The sequence below is a fragment of the Dendrobates tinctorius genome, unplaced genomic scaffold (assembly GCF_039654945.1).
Source record: "Dendrobates tinctorius isolate UK_male_01 unplaced genomic scaffold, ASM3965494v1 ptg000082l, whole genome shotgun sequence".
NCBI lineage: Eukaryota > Metazoa > Chordata > Amphibia > Anura > Dendrobatidae > Dendrobates > Dendrobates tinctorius.
This window is the reverse complement of record NW_027361750.1, coordinates 25,410,760-25,434,008: the sequence shown is the minus strand read 5'-3', so window position 1 is coordinate 25,434,008 and position 23,249 is coordinate 25,410,760. Positions and strand designations below refer to the sequence as shown.

The following is a 23,249-nucleotide window of genomic DNA, read 5'->3' as shown; positions in this document are numbered from 1 at the left end:
CATAATGGCCTCCCTGATCCATCTGGCCATGGTACTTTGGGCTAACCCATACCCTTTTCTACTACCCTGAAAGGCTATAAACAGAGACTGATCTTTCCTCCACTGACTAGTTACGGATATGTACTGTAGTATGGCCCTCCTTACGTCTAACGTGTGGAACTTTTGCTCCCCAAGGTTCCTCGGATTATTGCAGAATGATGGTAAGGGAGATAAGCCGGATCTGGTCTTAGAACCACTCTGTCATCACAAATTTGAGTATATGGAGGGCCTACAGATAGAGCCTGTAGGGCGCTCACTCTACGGGCCGATGTTAAGGCTACCAGTAATACTGTTTTAAATGTGAATATTTTTAGTGACAACTGCTGTAATGGCTCAAAGGAGTCTCTTGTTAAAGCCTCCAAGACTAAATTCAGGTCCTAGGGAGGTATCTTCAGGATAATGACCGGCCTAGATCAACTACAGGACTTTATGAACAGGGATACCCACCTATTGGACGCTAGGCTGCAATTATATAGGGCCTCCAGAGCTGAAACTTGGACTTTGAGGGAGCTAGTTGCTAACCTGAGTTGCAGCCCCGCCTGTAGAAACTCTAGGATAGGCCCAACCGGAGCTACATGTCCTAAAGGTTCCCCCAGGAAGTCTAGGAACTTTTTCCACGTTCTACCGTAGATTCTGGATGTGATAGGTTTCCTACTCTTAAGCAGGGTGGACACTAACCCTGGTGAGAAACCCTGGCGACTCAGTAGCGCTCTCTCAAACTCCAGGCTGCCAGATTAGGGAATCCCTCACGGCCAAGGAAAAATATAGTTCTCCTTCTAAATGTCCTTTCAATTGTCTCTGTGCTGAAAGAACTTCCCACTGCAGTTGTCTTAGGTGGAACTGTGCACACCCTACAGCCGGTATACAGGATGTTAATGAGCCTAGTAGAGACATTGCTTTCCTCAGTGTCATTGCTGGCTGTTGTATTGCCATACAAGCTAGGCCCCTTATGTTGACTACTTTGCTCTCTGGCAGGAGGCAGAGCTGTTGCTCGGAGTCCAATATTATCCCTAGGAAGGATTGTACTTTTACCGGCGTTAATCTACACTTGGGAATGTTTACTATCCATCCCAACTCTATTAGAGTTGACGTCACTTCTTTTACTTGCTGAGAGCAGTGGGCCTCCAATCTCCTTACCACAAGAAAGTCGTCCAGATATGGGACGATCACTATGTCCCGGGATCGAAGGTACAGTATGACATTACTTCGGCCATCACTTTGGTGAAGACCCCGGGAGCTGTAGACAGGCCGAATGGAAGGACTGTGTACTGATAGTGTTTGACCTGTCCCTGGACATAAAGTGCTACCCTCAGGTACTTCCGATACTCCTGATGGATTGCTATGTGGTAATATGCATCTTTTAATTCTATTACTGCCATGAGGCAGTGGTGGAACAAGATCTTTATGTCCATATTGATTGACTCCATCTTGAAGGAGCCATTGTCTACCCACTGATTGAGCTTCTTTAGATTGACTATGGTTCTCCAAGAACCATCTGGTTTTTGTATCAAAAAGAGGGGGGGAGTAAAACCCTCTTCCTTCCTCCTGAGTTGGGACTTCCTGTAGGACTTGTTTTTGTACTACTCCCAATACCTCTGTCTCCAGGGCCAGTTTTTCGTCCTGGGACTTCCTTCGGGGTGTCATTATAAAAGTTTGCCTGGGTAGATGGATGAATTTTATTTTTAAACCGTCTTTGACTATATTTAAGACCCATGTACTGGGGGAGATGCTTACCCAGGCAGGGAAGAAGAGAGACAGCCTTCCCTCTACCTCCAACCTGATGTCAATGGGGAGATTTGTTGGATGAAGTAGAGGGCCCCTTGAACATGTAGCCCACTCCTCTTATTTCTTTAAAGTCCCAATTTTTCCTGTCCCCTGGGGGACGATCTCTGTTAAATCTTCTCCTCCGAAATGACGTTTTTTTGGACTCTCCAGGAAACCGGGGAAAGCCCTTCTTTTTTCCCCTGCATGTTCCAAAATTTCCTCCGATTTTTTTGCAAATAAGAAACTGGCCGTCACATGGGATGGAACACAGTCTATGTTTGGATGGCAAATCTCCCGAACACCCTTTAAGCCACAGGGCTCGTCTTGCCGCATTGGACAAGCCTGCTGCTCTGGATGTTAATCTTGCAGAATCTGCAGAGGCATCTGCTAAGAATGCTGCTGCTCCATTCACTAGCATCATATTTGTTAGGATCTCGTCCCTTGGAACTTTATCCCTTACCTGATCTTCTATCTGCTGTAGCCAGACCATGAGGGCTTTTTTATCGAGCGGGTCCTTTAGCATGCCCGAGTCCTCTAATGGTAGGGATAATTTGTTTGATGACTTAGCCATGGCACCATCTATTTTAGGGATTTTTTTCCCAAGTTTCGGAGACTTTCTCCTCAAATGGGTACCTCCTCTTTGATGCAGAAGGTAAGGTACCTTACCTCTCCTGTTTTTTCCATTCGCTATCAATTAATGTGTTTATTTTGTCATTGACAGGGAAAGTGTGTTTTCTTTTCTCCTCCAACCCTCCGAACATAACGTCCTCTAAAGACCTAGGTGTCTTTTCCTTGTTAAGGCCCATTGTAGACCTGATGGCTTTGACCAGTCTTTCTACATCCTCAAATGGAAAACATGGTCGGCCCCTGATATCACTGTCCGAGGAGGAATCTGAGGACTGAGGAGAGGAGGAGGAGGCAGAGCGAGACAGGAATTTTTCCCGACCCTCCAGCACTAGAGAGGCCTTGGAATCAGAATCCACTCTGCGACTTTTTTTTCCCAATTTTTTAAAAGGCTGCTTTTATGGAGCCGTTTACTTCCTCCTGAATTAATGCCCTAAGGCTAGTGATGAAGTCAGGGTTCTCATCCCGTATGGTTTTATTAATGCAATCAGCACATAGATTTTTCTGCCATTGAACTGCTTCATGGTTTTTGTATAGGGCACATTCTCTGTTCTTTGTTTTGCCGCTAGACTTCCTCGACCCTCCAGTGATCAAGCAGAAATATGGACCTCGTTTCCATAAGGGTGACATTCACGTAGACCACTCACCTCCGCTGTCAATGAAGGGAACCGATTTTGGAGGCTGATCAGATGCACTTGTGGACGTCGGAGGGTCTTGCCGGTCCTACCACTCGAGCAGCTTCTTCTGGTTTGCTAGTGAAAATAACTTGGCACTCAACTTTAGATGTCCTTAATCAGACGACAAATTTTTATTAATGCAGTCTGTACAACGTTGCTCGACAGGCAGTGGAAGCCGCGTCCTGCATGCCCATACCCACGAATCACCAATGAATTACAGGGGCCTTATATACATTAGCGCACCAACCTAGCATTTGCAGGGGCCTGATACAAAGCCTATTCATAGGTAATTAGTGCACCACAATTGCAGGGGCCTGATACAGAGCCTATTGACAGAATTTATACTAGGAGCTGATACAAAGCTTCATTACCTATCCACCAATTTTTAAGCAGTCGGACTGAGGAAGGCCATATAGGCCGAAACATTGTACAGACTGCATGAATAAAAATTTGTCGTCTGATTAAGGACATCTAAAGTTGAGTGCCAAGTTATTTTCACTATTTACTTTGGTTTGGGTAACCTACTTGTGCACCCTGTAGTAGTGCCACGCTATATTATACACTTTTGGTATGCTGGCGGCTCGGCAAGGCATCTGGTGAGAGCTCCTGCAGAAATGTCTGCTGCTGCTGCTACTCTTCCTGCCCCACTTCCATTGTGAAGCTCTGGGCACGAGTGCTTCTTCTGTGGTCATCCCTCTTTTATGAGGGATACACTACACTCTCCGCCTCCTCCGGTGCCCACCAATGGCCCCTCCCCCCCTGCCACGCCGCTGGGATGGATTTTGCTGGCCGGCGTTCTCTTCATGGGCGCCGCAGTCTTGGATCTGGCGCCGCCCCCGACGTCACGCGAGCACACCCATTCCCAGCGTGCTTTGCATGTGACGTCAGACGCGCGTGACCCAGAAGCGGCAGACATGGAGGAGCCCCTGGACCCCCGCCATGCTGCACCCACGTCCGCACGGACGCTGAGCCCCCGTGGGACTTGCAGACGGCCCTTCCATCTCCCGACGCACGGCACACAGGGCCTGCCTGATCTTCCACACTGGCACGGGAGAGTGCAGGTGAAACTTGCGCCCGCCGTCTTCAGCGTACAGGTCTCTGTCAGGACATGAAACCCAACTGATGCGAGGGAGAGGTACCGCCCTTTATCTTCAGTAGGGTTCCTGTCCTGAACGGGCGGATCCCCTCTCTCATGTGTGCCGTCATGGGAGATGGGAAAAAACATGGTAGCATGCTGCGAGTGGCTAATCAAATCGCACCTTCACATTTAAGTCTACGGGTGCGTAGAAATCATTAGACTGCACTGGATGACATACGAGTGTATTTTGATTTCTGTGGACTCACACAATGGAGAAGATGGGGAAATCTTGTTCTGCATCTTCACCTCACCTGTCCTGTGATTCTCTCCTCCAATAAAATCGGATCACACTAAGCCGACACTCTAATCAGAGATTGAGCCTAGTGTCATTTACATAATTGATCCAATTCTCTCACATGAGAGAATCTACGCTCAGGTGACCTCGGCTGAAGCTGCAGACTTCACAGCACTCACCTGTAAAAAAAGCCAGTCTTCTAGCAGCACTTCCATTGCACAATAACAATTTACAACACCATCTATTGCAATAACCAGGTTCAGGGTAACTCTGCATATGTGTCTATTATATCTAGGATAGGAAGTGGTAGATTTACCAAGACCTTAGAAACATCCTGGCATTTAATCACAGTTTTCAAGACAAGAGGGAGGAGAAGAAACCAATACTGATGAATTACAAGGGTGCTGAACTTCCACTTTAACATGATTTAAGTTAAATATTTTTTTATAAAATGTGAAAAAAAATGTTTAAAGCATAGAGGGATTCTAGAAACTTCCAACAAGCGCCGTGAGTAGTGTTTGATGAAGCTGACGCTGTGGTGACCTTAGATGGGCAAGTTTCTTCTAGAGAAAGATCTACTTTATTCAATAAATAACATATTATTATTATTATTATTATTATTTATTGTTATAGCGCCTTTTATTCCATGGCGCTTTACATGTGAGGAGGGGTATACATAAAAACAAGTACAATAATCTTAAACAATACAAGTCATAACTGGTACAGGAGGAGAGAGGACCCTGCCCGCGAGGGCTCACAATCTTCAAGGGATGGGTGATAATACAGTAGGCGAGGGTAGAGCTGGTCGTGCAGCGGTTTGGTCGATCGGTGGTTACTGCAGGTTATAGGCTTGTCGGAAGAGGTGGGTCTTCAGGCTCTTTTTGAAGGTTTTGATGGTAGGAGAGAGTCTGATATGTTGTGGTAGAGAGTTCCAGAGTAGGGGTGATGCGCGAGAGAAATCTTGTATGCGATTGTGGGAAGAGGAGATAAGAGGGGAGTAAAGAAGGAGATCTTGTGAGGATCGGAGGTTGCGTGCAGGAAAGTACCGGGAGACGAGGTCACAGATGTATGGAGGAGACAGGTTGTGGATTGCTTTGTATGTCATGGTTAGGGTTTTGTAATGGAGTCTCTGGGCAATTGGGAGCCAGTGAAGGGATTGACAGAGGGGAGAAGCTGGGGAATAGCGGGGGGACAGGTGGATTAGTCGGGCAGCAGAGTTTAGAATAGATTGGAGGGGTGCGAGAGTGTTTGAGGGGAGGCCACAGAGCATGAGGTTGCAGTAGTCAAGGCGAGAGATGATGAGGGCATGGACTAGGGTTTTTGCAGATTCTTGGGCGAGGAATGAACGGATGCGTGAAATATTTTTGAGTTGAAGTCGGCAGGAAGTGGAAAGGGTTTGGATATGTGGTTTGAAGGAGAGATCAGCGTCAAGGATTACTCCGAGGCAGCGAGCTTGTGGGACTGGGGAGAGTGGGCAGTCATTTACTGTAATTGATAGGTTCGTAGGGGGGGTCACGTGAGATGGGGGAAAGATGATGAATTCTGTTTTGTCCATGTTGAGTTTCAGATATCTAGTGGAGAAGAAGGATGAAATAGTGGACAGACATTGAGGGATTCTGGTTAGTAGGGAGGTGATATCTGGTCCAGAGATGTAGATCTGTGTGTCATCAGCATAAAGATGATACTGAAAGCCATGAGATTCTATGAGCTGTCCCAGGCCAAAGGTGTAAATAGAGAACAGCAGGGGCCCAAGGACTGAACCTTGTGGGACTCCGACAGATAGGGGGCGAGGTGAGGAGGTGGTGTGTGAGTGGGAGACGCTGAATGTCCGGTCTGTTAGGTATGATGAGATCCAGGAGAGGGCCAAGTCTGTGATGCTGAGGGATGAGAGGGTCTGTAATAATAGGGAATGGTCCACTGTGTCAAAGGCAGCCGACAGGTCCAGGAGGAGGAGGACAGAGTAGTGTCGCTTGCTCTTGGCAGTTAAGAGGTCATTGGTGACCTTAGTAAGGGCAGTTTCAGTGGAGTGGTGTGACCGGAAGCCAGATTGTAAGCGGTCGAAGAGGGAGCAAGAAGAGAGATGGGAGGACAGTTCAAGGTAGACGTGTTGTTCCAGTAGCTTGGAGGCATATGGGAGAAGTGATATAGGGCGATAGCTAGATACAGAGGATGGGTCAAGAGAGGGCTTTTTGAGGATAGGTGTGATGGAGGCATGTTTAAAGCTTGAGGGGAAAACACCAGTTGTTAGTGACAGGTTGAAGAGATGGGTTAGGGTTGGGATGAAGACTGTGGTGAGGTTTGGGATGAAGTGGGATGGGATCGGGTCGAGTGCACAGGTGGTGAGATGTGATCTTGAGAGTAGAGTGGAGAGTCGATCTTCTGTAATGGTGGAGAAGTTGGTTTTGAAGGTGGAGGGCTGGGAAGTCGGGAGGAAGGGCTCTGGGGGTTGTTGACCAAAACTGTCCCTGATGTTATCAATTTTCTGCTTGAAAAATGAGGCAAAGTCTTCAGCTGAGATGAGTGGGGAGGGAGGAGGTGCTGGGGGGCGGAGGAGAGAATTGAAGGTGTTGAATAACTGTTTAGGGTTGTGAGACAGGGAGGATATGAGAGATGAGAAGTAGGTTTGTTTAGCTGTGGCGAGTGTGGTCTTGAAAGTAGTGAGGGACTGTTTGAATGCGATGAAGTGCTTGTTGGAGTGGGATCTTTTCCATCTGCGCTCAGCAGCCCTGGAAGCTCGCCTCAGCTCTTTGGTCAGGCTGGTGTGCCAGGGCTGTCTGTTGATTTTGCGAGTTTTGGTATGTGTAAGTGGGGCAGCGGATTCCAAAGCTACAGCTATTGTGGTGTTATATAGAGCGGCAGCGTCATCCGCATTGTGTAAGGAACTTATATCTGTAAGAGGGAGGAGGGATTCAGAGAATGAGTGTAGGTCAAGGTGTTTAAGATTCCTGCGAGGGTGTGAAAGTTTGTGGGGTGGGGATTGTAGACATGGAGTGAAGAGGGAAGAGAATGTGAGCAGGTTGTGGTCAGAGAGAGGAAGAGGTGAGTTAGAGAGGTTAGATAGGGAGCAGAGGCGGGTGAAGATGAGGTCCAGTGTGTGGCCATCTTTGTGGGTGGTTGTAGAAGACCATTGAGTGAGGCCGAAGGAGGAAGTGAGAGATAGAAGTTTAGTGGCAGCTGAGAGGGAAGTGTCGATGGGGATGTTGAAGTCGCCCACGATGATAGTAGGGATGTCCGCGGAAAGGAAATGAAGTAACCAGGTGGTGAAGTGGTCAAAGAAGGTGGTGGCTGGCCCTGGGGGGCGGTAGATGACAGCCATATAACACTTCTCTTACTAAATAATGTCTCATTACATTTCATATAGCAATCTGCTCAGCTCCTCTTCCTTTACAACATGTTATCTACAGATATTGCACAATTTTTTCCATTACAATTGCTTTAAAATCATTTTGTCACAAAGTGACTGGCCCTGTGTGACATGACCCAACAATCAGTTGGTCACTAAATGGCAAACAAACAAGGGAACACTGGGGAAACAATTTAACGGTGGGCCCTGCGATAGGGAACAGGGAAATGGACACTTCCTGCACTCTCCTAAGGATGTACCCTGGTCTATCCTGACGTACCTATACGGCTTCTTTCAAACCATCCCTGAGCAGGATACCTTAGCCCTCGCTTGCCCTGCACCTATCCCTAAGTAGGGAATTGGCAAGTACGGACATTGGTCCCACCACTGCACTAAAACAACACAAGATAAGGATAGACAGACAGCAAAAAGAAAAGGGTAACAGAAACCACACTTAGCTTTCTCTGCTGCAATGCACCACACAGCAGAGTAAGGCACCAGATAACATCATTCAGCTGAAGTACCACTCCAACCTCCTGTCTTCAGCTCGGTTGGTATCCAAAAGGACCTGTATAACCAACAGTCAGCTGATGCATCAGGTGACCTTTTAAAGGAAGGTGGGAGTGGTCACCACCTGCATCAGCAAGCTAAACAGCCATGTAATTACACCAGCGGCCACCGGTCGGAAAACTGATATTAACCCCTGATGGCCTAAAAGGAAAAAAAGTTTATATGTGAGAATGCAGATCTGCCACAGATCCAAAAATGGATCGTGACAGTACCCCTCCCTCAATGAGGGGCCTCTGGACCCTCAACACCACACCTCACTAGAAAACAACCTACAATGAGGACACCTCGATCCACCAGAGTTCACCTTGTCAGTCACCTGACTCTCAGGTTTATGGCAAACGTGGACTGATGGAAGTGACAACGTATGCTCCAGAGGCGCCACAAATCTCCAGAGCGCCGACCTGGGGAATGAGTTGTGTACAGGCATTACTGGGGGTAGCTCCAGCTGGTATGTCCCCGGGCTGAGAATGGCCAACACCCAATATGGCCCGATCACCCGAGAACTCCAGGCCCCAGCAGCACACTTCCACCGGATGTTTATGGTGGACACCCATACGTACTCATTCACACATAGGTCTGGACCTGAATGTTTATTCCCATGCACACGTTTGCCACAAGATGGTGAACTCTTTAAACAACCCACAACAGAGGCATCCCACTGTGTCGTCACACTCACACCCCCACAATGCTCAGAAGGAACCAACACCCTCCTCTGACCCCTCCTCCTAAGAGGACTCCAACACTCAGGGTTAGCTTGTGGTGAGGGTTGAGACTTGGCCCTACTATCTGGCAGCACCTCTGCTACCCCCCTGGAGAAGAAGGGGACAGTTGCAGATTGACAGCAGAGACAGTAGCCCCTGGGCAGCAGACCTAACACGACTGATCACAGCTGACTACTTCCCTGGACCGCCAATCTATGACCGGGTTGTGCCTTTTCAACCAAGGAAGGCATAAAACAATAGGTGATGGCATTCCTCCCAAGATGCAGCACTACAGGGACTCTTCATGATGAGTCCCTATACGCAGATATATATTATCCACGACTTGGGTCAACCTCCTCTGACTAAGTGGGACAGAGTCAATGGCCTGGATGCTTATTGGTTTGGCTAGCATCCTACACCTCAGGCCAGGGGTCTCGACAAAGGAAGGGTCCACCAGATCGACACCTGCTCCACTGTCCACAAGCACCGGTATACTCTCAGCTACCCTGCCAACCACCACTTCCACAGACAAGGTACACGGAGGAGAAAAAAAATGGAGGAAATATACTCTCCCTGGTCGCCTTGTAGAGGCCTTCGCCGAGTACCCGGGCCGGACCTGAGGGGACCGTCTTCTAGGTTCCTGGGGTATCTGTTTCCAGGGAGCAGAGCTAGGGGATGGACCGTTGAGACTGACAGGGCAGTTGGGGGAGGAGTCCAGATAAAAGGGGCAGAGAGGGCCAGACTGAGTGAGTCAGCAGAATGGGTGAGAAGGAGGAGGAGACTTGGTGAGGGCCAGAGAGCGAGAGCAACGAGCAGCTACCAGAGAGGAGGACAGTGACAGGAGGGAGACTCTCGGTGGACCGCAGGGAGACAGCACTAAGCTTACTGACAAAAGAAGACTGCTGCCTCCCTCCAGCTCTCGGCTGCAGCCGACTCGCAGCCATCCATGGCCGACGCCACCTCACTCCAGCTCGCGGCTGCGGCCTCCTCGCTGCAGCCCGCAGCCACTGCCGCTTCACTCCCGACCATGGCGGTGACTTCTCCTTTGCTGCCCGCAGCTGCCACCACCCCGCTCCAGTCCGTGGTTGGGGTTGGATCTGCACCTGCTGCGGATCCTCCAGTGCGGCCGCAGGCTGTGCCTGTGGCATATCAACCGCTACTTATCACCGCCGCTGCCAGCCCCCGTCAGGGAGTTGCGACCTCCACTCTCCCACTCCCAGGTGGTATCCCGCTGCCTCCGCTGCGGGACATCCCGCCAAAGAACTCTCCGCGGGCCTGTTGAGCCCCTCCTTTGCCCAGGTGTCGGAACGCCCGAAGACTACGCCAGATCCTCAGCGGCTGGGACCAGTGGCTGCGACGCCGACACACCGTTGAACCGGACACCGAGGGACGTCAGGACGGATAAGTGACACATAGTAACTAAGGACCTGTAGTCGGCCATTCCGCGGCCCTATAGTGACCGGTCTTTTCCGGCGTAGTTGTGTTCTCCCAATCCTTGTTTATGTGTATTTGCTCCCTGCGAGGACAACTACTGTTATTCTGTTGGTTGCTTAAAATAGCCCTAATGACATTTATCTATAAAAGTTACTGTTTTAAGTTTTGTCTGTCTCGCGTCTCGTCACTGCATCCTGCGTACCTGCTATTACCACAGCCTCCCTCCACATGACCAGGGGGACGCGGCTTCTTAGATGGTACAGATATTTTGGCGCGAGCCGGGCAGACACCGATGAAATGCCCAGACTGCCCACAGTAAAAACATGCCCCCACACCATGACGAACCGCAGGCAACACCGTTTGGGAACCAACTCCCACCTGCATGGGCTCGTCTGACTTCACCCGTGTGTCTTCCTTCCTAACACGGACTACAGGGAGCACATTTGGTGTATGTCTCTCCCTCAAGCGTCTATCAACCCAGATGGCAAGGGACATGGTGGCCTCCAATGACCTGGGGTGGTGTATTGCACCAGAGTATCATGCAACCTTGGAGACAGACCCTGCACAAAATGACTCCTAAGGGCAGGGTCATTCCACCGTGTGTCAGTGGCCCACTTCCTGAAGTCTGAGCAGTACTCCTCAGCCAGCCATCCCCACTGCTTGATCTTACAGAGTCGTGATTCCACCAGGGAGACACCATCTTGATTCCCATATACCAGCACCAATGCTGCAAAAAACTCGTCCACTGACCGCAGAGATGGTGAATCTGCCGGCAGGGAGAAGGCCCAGGATTGGGGATCACCCTTAAGAAGGGAAACGATGACACTTTTGCTAGAGAAGGATAATTGTAGGGTTCACCATCCTCATTTCCCACATATATTTTTTGCCAATAACTGTAATAAGAAGGCGGGGGTGTGTATTATGGTGAAGCATACAGTGGCCTTAAAATGCATGCAGAGATATGCAGACCCGGCGGGTAGATTTCTGATTCTTGTATGCACCCTTAATGGTGAACCTCACACTATAACGGCAGTTTATGCTCCTAATGAGGGACAACATTCTTTTCTGAGGAAAGTTTTCAAAAAAATTTCCGAATTGGAACAAGGGGGGAAAATAGTATGTGGGGATTTTAATCTCCCTATGGATAGAAATATGGATTGTTCACAAGGAAAAAGGCGAAGTCGGAGGGAGCTAAGATTGCTAGCACATGAATATCACAATCACGATTTCTGGAGATACTCCCATGCGAGTGAAAGGGACTATACATTCTATTCCTTCTGACATTGTACATACAGCAGGATAGATCATTTCTTGATAGACAGTGTTGTCCTCCGGAGAAGTATATCTGCGGACAAAGGCCTAATCACATGGTCTGACCACACGCCTATTTCTCTACAACTAGCACTCTCTCATCCGGTTAGCTCATCCTTCAGGTTGCGATTGAATGAGTCGTTATTACTGAATGATGGGGTAGTTGCAAAGGTTAAATCTGAACTGAAGCACTATTTCCAGACAAATGACTCCAAAGAGATCACTGATGAGACTCTATGGGCCGCTCATAAAGTGGTGATTAGGGGAATTTTACTACAACAGGCGTCCTTTTTAAAACGTAAAAGGGAAAAAAGCAGAAATGACCTTATATCCCGAGTACACCATTTAGAGTCCACAAATAAGTCTAATCCTTCTATTGCGGTTTCAAAAGAAATTTTCCAGATTAGATTTAAACTACATGAAACTTTCCTGTCTAGATATGCCCATAATCTAAAGAAATTTAGAACTAAATTAAATGCCACAGGTGATAGGGCGGGTGCCCTGCTAGCTCGTAGAGTTCGTCATAGTGAAGTGAAATCTAGAGTGGAATATTTAGTGGATTCTGAGGGATGGCTTGGTAGAAATCCGATTGAAATTGTAGAAGTATTTTCCAAATACTATACCCATCTTTATAATGTAAAAGACGATACATCTACTCCGCAACCTGATCAACAAGAAACAGACAAATATCTTCAATCAATCAATCTGCCCCATATTTCCCCAGATCAATTAACGCTTTTGAATGCCCCTTTCACTGAGGAAGAAGTTCAATTCACTATAAACCATACTAAACGATATGGGGTCCCTGGTCCGGATGGATTCTCAAATGTCTATTACCGATGTTTTCAACAAAATTTGATTCCCTTTCTATTACGTCTATTTACAGCGTGGAGAGAAATGGGCAAAGTGTCAATGACTCGCCCCCAGAGGCCGTGGGGTACTCGGTGCCGGGCCCGTTGATTACAATGGGAGATGTCACAGTGGCAGTGACCCGATCCGTGGCCTCAGGTGGTCAATGTAAAAGGGGTAGAGTGATGGGGATAAAGTTGTTGAGATGATTCGTGACGCCACCTGTGGTTTCTGGTCAGTTTGACCAGCGCTGCAGGGTTGCTTCTCAGGGACAGATGGTGTGGTGCAGCAATGATGTTGTAGCCCTCCACAGGTAGGGCTGTAGTCCCAGGGCAGAGTAGATGAGGTTGGCAAATGAGGAGATAGTGAGGAGAAGTAGATGGTGCAGGGTTAGGCACAGAGATGTACCAGTGCTGAGTGGGTTGGTGCAGGAAGAAGGCAATGAGACAGATGAATGCACTTCCAGTTCTTTTACTCACGTTCTTGGCACAGACAGGTGCCCGCTTCAATCTTGCGGTCTCCAGATCAGGGGCTCAGCCAACTCCCAGGTAGATGGAATTAACCTTTCCAGTTCTCCCTTTCGTGTGCCTGTTCTGAACATCTCCTCACTAGCGCTTAAGCTGAAGTACTTGTATTTGTGTGTTAAACTCAAGTTCCTCCTCTCAGATGTTCCTTGGAACTCTACTCGTATGACAAGTGACTGTAGCCTGCTTCGGGGACTCCATCCGTCATGTCCCGGCTCACACATAGGTTGCCACCGTGTCTTTGAGTCTTTTGTGGGAATAGAGTGGTCACAGCTCCTGTTCCTCCTGTGTCTGCTGCTGGAACATTAGTTTCACAAACAGCCTCGGGGACCGGACCCCGGCCATGCGCTCCAAATTTGAAGAAGGGCTCTGCTCTGACCCGTGTCCTTAGTTCTCTTCTTCTCCATACGTTCCGTACTAAACTTTCTTCCTTCTGAAGAATCAGGCTTTCTATTTCTCTTTCCCGTGCCAGCAGCTCCAGGTCACTGGAGTCTGCTGCAGTACCTCCTTCTCTCCATCCCTATCAGGGTATCTTCTCTCACAGACTGCCCTTTTCCTAATATTCTCCCGCTTTCTTGTGCAGTCTAAGCTCCATACACCTCCCAGCACTCTTCGTGTTCCAAGCAGGGAGCCATGAAGGTTGCTCTGCTACACTACTGTGTTTGTGTGGGATGCAGGTGTTGGAGGCTAGTCAGGTGTTCCATTTTACCTGGAGAGTGGGATACTACACCTCAGGAGGAGGTGCAGTACCTCTGAACCCTCAGGGGTGCCACATCTACGCCCGGATTGGAGGCCACGATCACTACCCTCCCTAAACCGGGGAAGTCCCCCACAGTCCCAGGCAATTTTAGCACTTTTGAACCGTGATGTCAAGCTATTCACAAAGATTCTGGCGTCACGTTTGAAATTGATTATTCCATCACTGATCTCTCTGGACCAAGTAGGGTTCGTGGCTGGATGCGAAGCAAAAGATGGTACAAGGAGAATGCTGGATTTGATAGGGGTAGCGGAGCTTTCTGGTGTCCCCAGTGCATTCCTGTCACTGGATGCTGAAAAAGCGTTTGACAGGGTGCACTGGGGATATTTACGGGCTGTCTTGACTAAATTTGGCTTTGTGGGTCCCATCTTTTCAGCAATTAGGTTAATGTATTCGACTCCCTGTGCTAGGGTACTGTCGTCGGGTTTCTTTTCTGGAATTTTCCAAATAACAAACGGAACACAACAAGGCTGCCCCCATCCCCCATTATATTTGCACTATGTATGGAACCATTGGCTGAGCGCATAAGATTAGATTCCAATAGCTCGGGGATCAAAGTGGACCTGGTAACACGTAAAGTGGGTCTTTATGTAGACGATGTCATAATCTCGTGTGTGAATATTGGGCCATCGTTCTCAGCTGTCATGTCCGTGCTGGAGGAATTTGGTAAAATATCATATTACAAACTAAACCCTACGAAATCCTTGATATATCCAGTTGCAGTCCCTGATGCACTGCGCAGATCTTTTGTGAATAGATTCCCCTTTAAGTGGATGCCAGACGGTATCCCATACTTAGGAATTACACTAACAAGCTCCCAAAATGTAGTGGATAATAACTTCTCTAATCTAGCTAAAACTATTAAATCAGAGTTAGATAAGCTTCATAATATTATGACCTCATGGATAGCGAGAATCAATATTTTTAAAATGATAATACTTCCCAAAATTATCTGTTTCTTTAGGGGCATCCCTTTTAAAATCCCTAATAGGAATATCCTGCTGCTTCAACGAATGGCCAATCGTTATATCTGGGCACATAAACAGCCAAGGATAGCGAGTAACCTATTATATTATCCATATGATCTTGGAGGGATGGGCATGCCGAACCTCTTGGCATATCACAGAGCATCTGTTCTAACTGGACTCTGGGACTGGTGGCATATGGACAAGGACCACAGATGGCTTCAAATTGAAATATTCTATGCTAAAAGGAACTCTCCTCGCCTAGTTATGGAAGCTGAAGCTATTAATATTAGCCAGTATACACCAGGTTTGCCCACAATGGTAGCCACTAGTGTTGAGCATTCCGATACCGCAAGTATCGGGTATCGGCCGATACTTGCTGTATCGGAATTCCGATACCGACTTCCGATATTTTTTCAATATCGGGCATCAGCATCGGAATCGGAAGTTCAAAGTTGATTGACAGCCGAAATGACGTCATCATGATGCGCGGTGTGTGCGCATCATGATGCGCTGTCATTTCGGGCCTTCCGGGGGTCTCTGCCGGCCTGCCGGGGGGGGCTGTGTGGACTGCCCGGGGTCTGTACCGGCCTGCCGGGGGGGCTGTGCCGGCCTGCCGGTGGTCTGTGCACCCTGTGGGGGTCTGTACCGGCCTGCCAGGGGGCTGTGCCGGCCTGCCGGTGGTCTGTGCACCCTGTGGGGGTCTGTACCGGCCTGCCGGGGGGCTGTGCCGGCCTGCCGGGGGGCTGTGCTGATGTCCGGGGGTCTGTGCAAGCATCGTCCGATGGGACTACAAGTCCCATCTGGCGATGCCTGCTACCATGACAGTGATTGACACATTAGCCAATGATGGGACAGTAGTAGTCCCATCATCCGGCTAATGTGTTAAATGTTTAAAAAAAAATAAAAATATATATATATATATATACTACATACATACTACATGCATGCTACATACATACTACATGCTACATACATACCACATATATACTACATGCATGCTACATACATACTACATGCTACATACATACTACATACATACTACATGCATGCTATATACATACTACATACATACCACATATATACTACATACATACTACATGCATGCTACATACATACTACATGCTACATACATACCACATATATACTACATACATACTACATGCATGCTACATACATACTACATACATACTACATACATACTACATACATACCACATATATACTACATACATACTACATGCATGCTACATACATACTACATGCTACATACATACCACATATATACTACATACATACTACATGCATGCTACATGCTACATACATACCACATACATACTACATACATACATACTACATACATACTACATGCATGATACATACATACTACATGCTACATACATACCACATATATACTACATGCATGCTACATACATACTACATACATACCACATACATACTACATACATACTACATACATACTACATGCATGCTACATACATACTACATGCTACACACGTACCACATATATACTACATGCATGCTACATACATACTACATGCTACATACATACCACATACATACTACATACTTACTACATACATACTACATGCATGCTACATACATACTACATGCTACATACATACCACATATATACTACATGCATGCTACATACATACTACATGCTACATACATACCACATACATACTACATACATACTACATGCATGCTACATACATACTACATGCTACATACATACCACATATATACTACATGCATGCTACATACATGCTACATGCTACATACATACCACATATATACTACATGCATGCTACATACATACTACATGCATGCTACATACATACTACATACATACTACATGCATGCTACATACATACTACATGCATGCTACATACATACTACATGCTACATACATACTACATACATACTACATGTATACTACATGCATGCTACATACATACTACATGCTACATACATACTACATACATACTACATGCATGCTACATACATACTACATGCTACATACATACTACATACATACTACATGCATGCTACATACAATACATTCATACAATACATACATAGACATACAGTACATATAACATAGAGTAACATACTTACCAATACTTGTCACATTGTTCCCCGAAGCCATTGTCTTTTACGGAATAAATATTAACATAACAAACCACAAAAATACTCACCCATGATCCGAAGCAGTCCACGAGTGTGTCCCACGACGATCTTGGGTAGAGAACTGCAGCATCAGCTGATGCTGCCGTTCTCTACGGGCTGCAGGAATCCAATGACGGAAGGTAGGTATCCTTCCGCACTGTATTCCTCCGCCACTTAAAAAAAAAAGTCCCTAATCTCACTTTATGCCATTGCTGCGTGGGAAATTCCCACGAAGATCGTCGTGGGACACACTCGTGGACTGCTTCGGATCATGGGTGAGTATTTTTGTGGTTTGTTATGTTAATATTTATTCCGTAAAAGACAATGGCTTCGGGGAACAATGTGACAAGTATTGGTAAGTATGTTACTCTATGTTATATGTACTGTATGTCTATGTATGTATTGTATGAATGTATTGTATGTAGCATGCATGTAGTATGTATGTAGTATGTATGTAGCATGTAGTATGTATGTAGCATGCATGTAGTATGTATGTAGCATGCATGTAGTATGTATGTAGTATATATGTAGCATGTAGTATGTATGTAGCATGCATGTAGTATGTATGTAGTATGTATGTAGCATGTAGTATGTAAGTAGCATGTAGTATGTATGTAGCATGCATGTAGTATGTATGTAGCATGCATGTAGTATGTATGTAGTATGTATGTAGTATGTATGTAGCATGTAGTATGTATGTAGCATGCATGTAGTATATATGTAGTATGTATGTAGTATGCATGTAGTATGTATGTAGCATGCATGTAGTATGTATGTAGCATGCATGTAGTATGTATGTAGCATGCATGTAGTATGTATGTAGTATGTATGTAGCATGCATGTAGTATGTATGTAGCATGCATGTAGTATGTAGCATGTACTGTATGTAGTATGCATGTAGTATATATGTAGTATGTATGTTACATGTAGTATATATGTAGTATGCATGTTGCATGCATGTAGTATATATGTTGTATGTATGTTGCATGCATGTAGTATATATGTAGTATGTATGTTGCATGCATGTAGTATATATGTAGTATGTATGTTACATGCATGTAGCATATATGTAGTATGAATGTAGCATGTATGTAGTATGTAGCATGTATGTAGCATATTTAAAGAAGAATATAATGCTGTCTGCAGAACCTGCAGGGCACAAATCAGATTATCTAAAGCTGAAAATGAACTGAGGCTTGCAAGAGATGTCAAAAGCAATAATAAAGGATTTTGGGGATATGTCAAAAGTAAAAGAAAAGTCAAAGATGCTATAGGATTTTTACAGGATGAAAATGATGAAATGGTAAGACAGAATGTTGAGAAGGCTGAACTTTTAAATTCCTATTTTGCATCTGTTTTCTCTCAGAAAGGAAATGCAACATCAACTGTTATTCACTGTCCTATTAAGGGAATAGAAGAATCCAGGATATCTATAAACAGAAAGATAGTGAGGAAACACTTAGCTAACCTAAATGAATTCAAGTCTCCAGGTCCAGATGAATTACACCCCAGAGTACTGAAGGAGATAGCAGAAGAAATTTTTGAACCCCTCTCCATAATCTTTGAAAATTCTTGGAGAACAGGAGAAGTGCCAGAAGACTGGAGAAGAGCAAATGTTGTTCCTATCTTCAAAAAGGGGAAGAAGGTGGACCCAGGCAACTATAGGCCGGGGAGTCTGACTTCTATACCAGGAAAGATCTTTGAACAAATTATTAAACAACATGTATGTCAATACCTGGATAAGAATGAAGTGATTAAACAGAGTCAGCATGGGTTTCTAACTAATAAGTCATGTCAGACTAACTTAATTTCCTTCTATGACGGTATCACTGATTGGGTGGATCAAGGAAATGCTGTAGATATAGTATATCTTGACTTCAGCAAAGCATTTGACAAAGTCTCTCATACAATCCTTAATGAAAAAATGACTAAGTATGGAATGGACAAGGCAACTGTTAGGTGGATTCATAACTGGCTTAGTGATCGGACCCAAAGAGTGGTCGTAAATGGCTGTACATCCAGTTGGAAGAATGTCTCAAGTGGGGTACCACAGGGCTCTGTCCTGGGCCCTGTATTGTTCAACATCTTTATCAACGATTTAGATGAAGGAATTGAGGGTAAACTGATTAAATTTGCTGATGACACAAAGCTAGGAGGGATAGCTAATACTAGAGAAGAGAGAGAGAGGATTCAAAAAGATTTAAATAAACTGGAGAAGTGGGCAGCAACTAACAGAATGGTTTTTAACAGGGAGAAATGCAAAGTACTACATCTGGGCAATAAAAATGAAAAAAGCATATATAGAATGGGAGGAATAGGGCTAAGTGACAGCACATGTGAAAAAGACTTGGGTATACTAATAGATCACAGACTGAATATGAGTCAACAGTGTGATGCAGCAGCAAAAAAGGCAAATGCAATTCTAGGATGTATTAACAGAAGCATACAGTCTAGATCACGTGAAGTCATTATTTCCCTCTACTCCTCTTTGGTCAGACCTCATCTGGAATATTGTGTCCAGTTTTGGGCACCACATTTTAAAAAAGACATCAACAAACTGGAGCAAGTTCAGAAAAGAGCGACCAGAATGGTGACCGGTCTGCAAACCCTGTCTTATGGTGAAAGGTTGCAGGATTTGGGAATGTTTAGTTTGCAAAAGAGAAGACTGAGAGGAGACTTAATAGCTGTCTACAAATATCTAAAGGGCTGTCACATTGTAGAAGGATCAACTTTATTCTCATTTGCACAAGGAAAGACTAGAAGCAATGGGATGAAACTGAATGGGAAGAGACACAGATTAGATATTAGAAAAAACTTTTTGACAGTTAGAGTGATCAATGAGTGGAACAGGCTGCCACGAGAAGTGGTGAGTTCTCCTTCAATGGAAGTATTCAAACAGAGGCTGGACAGACATCTGACTGGGATGATTTAGTGAATCCTGCTTTGAGCAGGGGGTTGGACCAGATGGCCCAGGAGGTCCCTTCCAACTCTACGATTCTATGATTCTATGATTCTATGATTCATGCATGTAGTATGCATGTTGCATGTAGTATATATGTAGTATGTATGTTACATGTAGTATATATGTAGTATGCATGTTGTATGTATGTAGCATGTATGTAGCATGTAATTTTTTTTTTTTTTTTTTTTTACATTCAACACATTAGCCGGATGATGGGACTACTACTGTCCCATCATTGGCTAATGTGTCAATCACTGTCATGGTAGCAGGCATCGCCCGATGGGACTTGTAGTCCCATCGGACGATGCCTGCACAGACCCCCGAAGCCTACACAGACCACCGGCAGGCCGGCACAGCCCCCCCGGCAGGCCGGCACAGCCCCCTGGAGCCTGCACAGACAACCGGCAGGCCGGCACATCCCCCCGGCAGGCCGGCACAGCCCACCGGAGCCTGCACAGACCACCGGCAGGCCGTCACAGCCCCCCGGCAGGCCGGCACAGACCACCGGAGCCTGCACAGACCACCGGCAGGCCGTCACAGCCCCCCGGCAGGCCGGCTCAGACCACCGGAGCCTGCACAGACCCCCTGGCAGGCCGGCACAGCCCCCCGAAAGGCCCGTACAGACCCCAGAGAGGCTGTACAAGGCAAAAATAGGGTTTTTCTTATTCCGATACCGGAAGTCCCATAGACTTGAATGGGACTTCCGGTATCGGAATCGGCGATACCGATACTTTTTTTTAAGATCGGCCGATCCATTCCGATCCGATACTTTGAAGTATCGGACGGTATCGCTCAACTCTAGTAGCCACATTACAGTATTGGAGTTAATTAGCCCCGTCCCCCCTAAGTATTGTGTCTCTGAGAGCTCTTGAGGCACATATTCCATATATAGACTTACAAGTATAGATAACGGCGGGGATTAGGAACCTTCAGGACTTGATGGGGAGCTCGGGGATTCTGCCCTTTGATCACTTAGCATCCAAACACCCAGGTATACGCAGATATTTCTATCAATACTCACAGATACGCCATCTTTTGTCAACTTCACCGGAATCACCATTTTTTAACTCCAAAATAGATCGCAGAGCTAATGGATATTTCTTAATACCAGAATCCGGCCCCAAAGGAGTGTCCATCCTATACAAGGCTCTGAATGATCCTGATATAAAACTTCCTTATATGTCTCTCTGGGATCGTTCACTGGGTATATCCCTGGTGCCGGGGGCTTGGAGATATGCTCTGGGAGAGGTGTTACATGTCTTAACCATCTTGAACAATTGAAAAAAATTCACCTTCGTTCGTATAGGTTTCCGGTATAAGTGGCTCTCTTTGGCCCGGACCAATCCCCATTACGTTGAGGAGATGTGGGCTTCGGGAGACACTAGAACACATGTGGTGGAACTGTCCAGCTCTGAATAATCTATGGAAGGACATTGCCAGATTAATAGTAGAAGTCCTTGGGGTAGGCCTGACGCCTGGTAGTCTTACATATTGGTACGGAGGAGTTTCCGCATATGATTAGGGGGGCCTTATCTCACATACTGATAGCAGTTAGATTGCTAGCGGTGGCTAAATGGAAATGTGCTACAATTCCGACCATTACAGAAGTAGTTGAAAAAATTAACTTTCACTGTGAGCATGAATTAGCCCTTACACAAACAGCTTCTGCAAAAAAGAAGACTCAGCGTATATGGGATCCCTGGCTGCAAAGCCGGTATTCAAATGTGTCGAGGTCATGTGATGTTTAACATACGTTTGAAAACTGGTTCTACTGTTTTGGTGTGTGGGGTTTGGGTCCTACCTTTGAAATACATCTGATGGCAAGAGACTTATTATACTGTTATTCCGGGAGATAAGCCTGAATTTTTTTTTCCTGTTTTAATTTTAATGCAAGACATTTACTGTATGTTAATGCTTATGTCTTCTTTTGTCATGTTATGTGCTAATGTTGTAGCACTGATGTTTTTTATGTCAGTTTTTGTTTGTCATGTTTAAACACCAATAAATAAGATTGGATCAAAAAAAAGATGGGAAACGATGATACCCACCCGTTGTTCCTCACTCCCTGAAGAATGAGGGCGGAGCCTGAAGTATAGCTTGCAGGCCTCCTTAAAAACCCAAAATTTATCTCTCCCTCCAGAGTACCGGCCTGGGAGAGAGATTTTGGGTTCTGATAGAGCCTGAAACTGAGCTGAGGCCCATATCCCCGTCAACTGCTGCAGCAGCTGCATCACCTCACCACGCAACATCTTAAGCTCATCAGTGAGGGTCTGGAGCAGTTGAGCAAAGGCTGGCAACTGGGCCATGGCTCACCAGAAAAAATGGGAAGGTTGGTTATAATGTCACAAAATGACTGGCACTGTGTGACACGGCCCAACAATTGGCCGGTCACTAAACGGCAAACAATCAAGGGAACACCGGGGAAACAATTACAACGGTGGGCCCTGCGATAGGGAACGGGGAAATGGAAACCTCCTCCACTCTCCTAAGGATGTGCCCTGGCCTATCCTGACGTCCCTATACGGCTTCTTTCAAATTGTCGCCGAGCAGGATACCTTAGCCCTTGCTTGCCCTGCACCTATCCCTAAGCAAGGAATTGACAAGTGCGGACACTGGTCCCACCGCTACACTAATACCGCACAAGTTAAGGATAGGCAGACAGCAAAAACAAAAGGGTAACAAAAACCACACTTAGCTTTCTCTGGTGCAATGCACAGCTTTTGTTGATACTTTAAAAAGCAGCTTTTAATTTACATTAAAAATGTAGAAAAAAAACTGCAAAAATGCAATATGTGAACATAGCCTTAGGATTCTAGACTTTTGCTTATGTTTCTAATAAGTCTGCTTTGTTTTTAGATTCTTAGCACTCATGCCCTCCTGATGAGTTCTGGAACCATAGTGGCAGCTGGCAGAGAACCTTTTAAGCCGGGAAATTATGAGTCTGAGAGGGAATTTCTACCTGCTAAATTACCTGGGATCTCACATCGTGTATTTCCTAAATCAAGATCAAAACCAGAAATGAAAAGCCGTGAGTAGAATGAATCTAAAAAACGTTTCTAACCGTTCACTATCAATTCCCATTGACTGGTTGACAACATGCACATAATTAATATGGACAGGTCAGATGAACTGGCACCAGGGCAATTATACTTAGCCAAGTATGT

At 46.0% G+C, this 23,249-nt stretch overlaps 1 protein-coding gene across 1 annotated transcript in view; it reads left to right on the top strand.

Moving 5' to 3' along the window:
• RP1 (RP1 axonemal microtubule associated) overlaps positions 1–23,249 on the top strand; it is a 742,035-nt gene that overhangs the window by 18,670 nt on the left and 700,116 nt on the right. The window contains exon 2 of the mRNA XM_073583994.1: positions 22,942–23,113. Coding sequence (XP_073440095.1) covers positions 22,942–23,113 — 172 coding nt within the window. The remainder of the gene's footprint in view (positions 1–22,941; positions 23,114–23,249) is intronic.